Source organism: Vicia villosa, linkage group LG3 (assembly GCF_029867415.1).
Source record: "Vicia villosa cultivar HV-30 ecotype Madison, WI linkage group LG3, Vvil1.0, whole genome shotgun sequence".
Lineage (NCBI taxonomy): Eukaryota > Viridiplantae > Streptophyta > Magnoliopsida > Fabales > Fabaceae > Vicia > Vicia villosa.
Window position 1 is genome coordinate 11,769,128 of NC_081182.1, and position 6,256 is coordinate 11,775,383.

At 33.6% G+C, this 6,256-nt stretch overlaps 1 protein-coding gene across 1 annotated transcript; it reads right to left on the reverse strand.

Moving 5' to 3' along the window:
* Nucleotides 1–1,752: 1,752 nt before the first annotated feature.
* On the reverse strand, nucleotides 1,753–3,873 carry LOC131654914 (high mobility group B protein 9-like). The gene is made up of 5 exons (XM_058924838.1): nucleotides 3,570–3,873; nucleotides 3,219–3,463; nucleotides 3,016–3,114; nucleotides 2,196–2,581; nucleotides 1,753–2,041 (listed from the first exon to the last, which is right to left on the reverse strand). The coding sequence occupies exons 1-5, from the start codon at nucleotides 3,695–3,697 to the stop codon at nucleotides 1,931–1,933; spliced, it is 969 nt and encodes a 322-aa protein (XP_058780821.1). The 5' UTR covers nucleotides 3,698–3,873; the 3' UTR covers nucleotides 1,753–1,930.
* Nucleotides 3,874–6,256: the final 2,383 nt, after the last annotated feature.

Consider the following 6,256-nt stretch of genomic DNA (forward strand, 5'->3'; position numbering starts at 1 on the left):
TTAAACTCGTGAAAGTTACAAATGAGATGAGTAATTTCACATATGAACGACTATTTCCATATCAAAGACTTGATATTCCAAACCATATTATCCACATTCCAAACTTTATTCCAGAAACATATCCCATTCCTAGATAACCAAAATATCCACAAAATTGCTAACCATACAATCCATATTTTCCCTCTTTAACCTTCTTTTTTTTACAAAAGGAGTACCACTCCATGAAAGGAGGTAAATAATCTTCCTCCAAACCTCCTAACGGTTTCCCAATCCAAATCACTATCTCCCTCCAAATAACCTTCACCATCGGACACATGAAGAAAGAGTGGTCCCGACTTTCAGGAACAATACCACAAAAAACACACTTCAAGTTCTCTATAGACAAAGAGACACTCCTCACCACAAGTAAATGCTTTGTTGGTAGCCTATTTACAAAAAGCCTCCAACCAAACGCCTTAATCTTGAAAGGCACTTGAACTTTCCAAATCAACTCCAAAGCAATATCACATCTATTAAACTGACCAAAAGGAATATGCGAACCGGCAAAATGATCATAACACGAAGCAATAGAGAAAACCCCGTCCGACGTAATATTCCACTTCACCAAATCCCCCCTTCTTTGGCCTCACGGCCAACCAACAAACTACGGAAGGAATTGAGATCCTCCGTCAAAACTGAACCGGCCTCCTCCGATAACCCGATACCGCAATTCCCCCACTTCCACTCACCATTCACCCACCCTCCCATACATGCCACGACCACATTTTTCAAAAAAGACACTGAATATAAATCCGGGAACTCATCCTTTAAACACAAATTATTCAACCACTTTGTCTTCCAAAACGGGTGTTAAAACCATTTGACAATTATTAATGAATTTAAAAATTATGGTGACCCATTAATAATTATGCTTTTAAAAATTATTAACGAATTTTCAATTAACCTTTAATAATTGCAAACCACTATTGCATTGTATGTGATATGCATAATTTGACCTAATAATCTTTGAAGACATTTAAGATGACCATATTATTTCTCAAGTTAATTGTTACCTTTCATTTATTATCACTTTCAAATTTGTGGACATTATACCTACATTATCTTTCAAATTTGAGGACATAATACTTTTGTTTTGCGATATTCCCAATTGGTACTATTTATTTTTCCAAAAATTCGAGTGTATTAATTTTTTTTTAAACTTTATATATAACCTTTTCCATCACAATATATATTCTCTGTCTAAACAAAAAAATCTTCTTTCCTTGTGTTTAACAAACACGTGTTAAATAATTTTAAAATAGTAATTCTGCTTACAAAAATAAACCTAAATTAAAAAAATTGAATGTACAATTTTTAAAGTAAATTTTTTTTGGTTATATTGTATATTTATAATTAATATAAATTCTTTTAAATGTTTTTTAACCCCAAAAGTTAATATCTTAAACTCTGGTTCGCATTGCTTCATTGTTGAACCAACCCTAATCTAAAAATTCTTGTTTCCTTGTGTTTTTTTAAACCCATGTTTTTTTTTTAAAGGTGATACTAAATAGTGTTTTAAAAACAATAGTTAAAAATAGAATGTACATATTTTAAATTAAGAAAAAAAAGTTGAAAGTGCAATTTTAAACACAATTTTTCTATATTTAATATGCTAACTTGTGTCATTAAAGCACATGTTAATTTATTTTCACAATTACTCTCTTTTTTTCTTCTTTTTTGACAGTTTCTACACATATACTAGTAAGTCCAAAACATGTCTACGCATAAAATACCAGTTCTTAAACCTGTTGAAATAAAATTTGAGACATTGTGTGGACCAAGTAGAAACATACTAGATAGATAGGTTAAACAAAACAAAAGGATCTGACACATGGAACTATTTCTTTTCATTATCCACAAACAACAATATGCACTTTAAAAAGTCAACCGATTATTTTGAATTTCCAAATTCTTCTGTCTGTCTATCCTTCATTTTCTCTTTGTACTCTGTCAACTCTCTTTTGTACCTTTCTTTATCTCTTAAGCCAATGTTTTGGTAAATCTGCATATCATTACACAATCACATAATCACATTTTACCATATACTATCAAAATCAAAATTATTAACTCAACTTTAATAACCAATTTCCATGTAGAAACCAATTATTAACACACAAAAAATAACAACATTCAAATGAAATGACCCTTTTAATTACCATTCTTTCTTCAGGACTGAGACAATTCCATGACTGACCAATCATTTTAGTAAACTCCCTTTCTCTCTTTGGGTAGAGTTGTTTGAGTTTGTAATGCTCTTCAGCAAAGAAGAAGTTATAGCCACTTCTGTTTGGCTTTGGATAGTTAGGGTCCCACTTTCTTTTCCTTCTTCTCTTCCTCCTACCAGAGCCATAGGGTTTGTGATTGAATGGTACAATGGCAGTGGCACTGCCATGTTGTGAAGGAGTAGGAGAAACCACTTGTTCTGGGTGATAAAGCACACCTCTCAGAACCTCCGAACCCAATTTCACTGATACTATATAACCACAATCAAATTTCCCTTCTATTGTTCCTTTTCCCAAAACACAGGAACTATCTTCATCCACTGCACACATAACACATAACAAACAATGAGATTTTCACCATTGAAAAGTTCCCTAGTAATTATGTAAACAAGTTAAATAAAGTTACAATTCCTAAATAATCTATTTGGATCCAAGGGCATGTTTAAACAAATTTCAGGTCACATTAGGTTTTAAAAACGATGTACTATTGCGAAAACGACTGCGACAAAACACTACCGACAAGTTCACAATACCGCGACGACAGCATTCAATGTGGCAACATCTGTATAGACCGAAATCACGAAAACTTTTACGCCACGGTTTTCTAAAACCTATTATCAATTTCAAATCACAATTACTTAACAATTTAACATCGTGAACAACTTTTATCACTAATCCAACTTTTAACTCTCAGAAGCATTACATCAAACACATTCCTGATTCATGGAATATTCCTAATTAAGCATTGAATTACCTTCTTCATGAGATTCAGAACCATTGTTTACCATCTTAGGTGAATACTGAACAATAGCTAATTCAGGTTTCCAAGAAGGACTGTTTCCAGAAAATACATCTACAATATATAAACACAGTTCAGTGTTGAGATTCTAAACATGAATAAATCAATTTCAAAATTAACGGTGAAAATAGTAGTAGTAGTAGTAGTAGTAGTAGTACCAGGTGATGGAGTGCAAACAGGACCTTGAAGTTTGAAGAAATGAACTTGTTCGTAATGGTAAAGAAGATTCAAATAGTGTTTTCTAAGCACAAAAGAAGCACTCGTAGTGGTAGACGAGAATCTAAACACAGTACCTACTTCTCTCCATTTTTTCTCAGCAACAACTTTCTCATAACCGCTTCTGGCTGTAACCTCCACGTAGAGAACGTGCAAATCCAGTTCCTTACCTCCAATCACAGGAATCCTAAGCAAATGATTCAAAATTTGAAAATGAAATCACATATACAAAACTTTGATTTTGATTATGTGTAGAGAAATGAAAGAAGAAATGGAGAAATAGAAAGTTATACATGAATTTTGTAGCCATGAGAAAGTGAAAGCGACGAAGAGTGTCCCAGAAGAGAGTAGCATCGTTAACGACGTCGTTGTGAGAGGCGAGTGGGGGAGGATAGTGTTTGCCGGAGTTTTCTGTTATCATCTCCGATGACAGTTACGTCGCCGGAACTTGAACTAACTAGTGTTTTTGAAATGGAAAAATGAAGCAGAATAGAATAAAAATGGAAAATAGATGAGAGGAGAGTAAATAGAACAGTAGTAAAAAGTAACAAAAAAAAAGTGAAAATGAAATAAGCTATAAGTAAGTAATGAGCAGTTAAGTAAAAGCTGAGAGAATTAAAGAAGATGGTTTGCCGCGTGCGTGGGGGGACGGTTATGCAGCAGAGTGGAGTTGCTTTTTTTTTTTTTTTAAATTTTGTGGATGGGTTTGGTTAAGTAAGGTAAAAAAATTTAAGCGCTTTTTTATTTAATTTTTAATTAATTTCATTACACTAGACGCTTTTATTAGGCGCAGAGTGACAGTAAAAAAATACTGGTTGGTAGCAAGCAAGGAAGCGTTGACATGAACTTTTTTTCTGATTTCTGATTCTGACTTATGGTTCAGTCTGCTATGCTCTTCAATGCCGAAAACGTATCTTCCTTGGTACTTCAAAGAATCAAACCCATCATATCATCAGTACTACTAGGTTATGTACAAGGGAGCTTCTACGGTGCAGTCATCAAATTGACTTCAGTGGTAAAGTCACTGCAATTGACCAATAGAATTAAAGCCCTAACAACCCTAATTAATTCTAAGTTAAACTAAGCCACATCAGCTCTATGGTAAAATAACTTTACTGTGGGACCCATTTTAAAAAAAACTTTTGATTATTGCATATAAGTCCCCATTCATTTAATAATATCTTACAAATTAAAATTAACTTTTATTAGATTACAGTTTTTTTTACTCATATTATCGTTCTTCTTCATCCTTCACCATTCTCCCAACTTCCCTTCAAAACCCTAAATCCCTAAATTCCACCCATATGTTCTTCTTCTGCAACCTTCTCCCAAATTGGACATACTCCGTAATTCTTCAAATTGTTCATATGTTCTTCTATCTTCTTCCACTTTCGATTTTTGTTTACTCTCTCTGCGAACCTGCGAGCAGGTAAACACTGCGAACAGATGAACATGACTTCGACCTCTTCGGCGCCAACGAAATCATATTCTCAAGGTTGGTGAAGACAATGAGATCGATAAATATGGACGAAAGATGAGGCTGCTCAAGGTGAATGATGGGACACTCCCACCCATTTTTTAACCGTGTTCATGTTTGATGTTGAGCTTTCAGAGTAAATTTGCGTGTAATTCGGATCTGGTTATTTTTTCAGCAGATCGTCTAATGATTCCATGTTGTAGCCTCCTTTGACAGGTTCATATCGATCCAATATGTATATTTTCCAATTCTATGTGATTGTGGATTAGATTTGTATTTATGTAATTAATGAATTCTGAAATGGAATTGAATTATCCGGAAATTGTGTAGTTGTAGATTAGGGATTGTATTTTATCATATGCATAAATTCTGAATTTGCATTTGAATTTGAATTTGAATTGAATTTTGAGATAGTTAAATAAGATTTCACATATCTGATACATATGTTTATCTTATGGTTTGAGGACACATTTAAATGGATATGCTCCTCCATTGGGCTGTTGATTTTTTTGTTATTTGTTACCCTGTTTGATGCAGGTTTTATTAGCCTTATTGGTTTTGTGGTGAGCTTCTGTCTATGATGGTTAAGCATGCTGCTTCTGTCTATGATGGTTAAGCATGCTGCTTCTGTCATAGATGGTTAAGAATTACGTGGATTCTGACCTATGGTGGTTAAGCATTATGCCCTTTGTTGGCTTTATTGATCTTTGCTTCTGTTAAATAGTTAAGCCTCGAATTATTGCCTTATGGCTTTAATTAGGCGGCAAAGTAATTTTCAACTTCCTGTAATGGAATCGTACAAGACATATTTGTCAATCTGAATGTAAAGAAGAATAAATTATCCATAATATAAACATTATTACAGCATGAGTTAACCATTCAAAACATATATCGAAAACCAAAAATATAATTGCCTAAAACTTGCTCTGAAATATTAACTCTTTTCTTGCTTTCAGGGGTTTGTTTCGACTGTAAGACATATGCGCTCATTCGTTCCTGCCATTTATGATATAACAGTGGCTGACCCTAAAAGTACTCCTGCTCCTACAATGCTAAGACTCTTAAATAGGAAACCTTCTGTGGGAAGCTCATTTAATTAAAGTTTCAGTAATACATTTATTTTCATAATCCTAATCATCTAATTGAAATCCTCTGTATGCCATGACATTAGAAAATGATAAAACAGAAAATGATAAAAAACATTGGAGAAGGCAAAGTATCCGAATCAAACAATGGTGTTACAGTTATTGATATTCCACCAGACCTGTTGATTACAGAATTTGAGGACCCAATCGTAGCAATAGTTAATTCTACATATCCGGAATTTACGAGCAATTCTTGCTTCTACATTGGAGGTTGTTGACAAAATATCTAAATCATATTCTTGATTTAATGGCAGGTATACATGATTCAATTTTTATATTCATTTGAACTAACTATTTAAATTCCCAATACAGGAGACGTGCGTGATTATTTCAGCGCAAATTCTGTTGATAAGTCGGC

Bases quoted from the DNA above. Each gene is read 5' to 3' on its own strand.
- LOC131654914 (XM_058924838.1), bottom strand. From the start codon at position 3,697: ATGATAACAGAAAACTCCGGCAAACACTATCCTCCCCCACTCGCCTCT. The intron at 3,464-3,569 runs GTATAACTTTCT...TCATTTGCTTAG, and splicing joins CTCATGGCTACAAAATTCAT to GATTCCTGTGATTGGAGGTA. The intron at 2,042-2,195 runs GTAATTAAAAGG...AATGATATGCAG, and splicing joins TCAGTCCTGAAGAAAGAATG to ATTTACCAAAACATTGGCTT.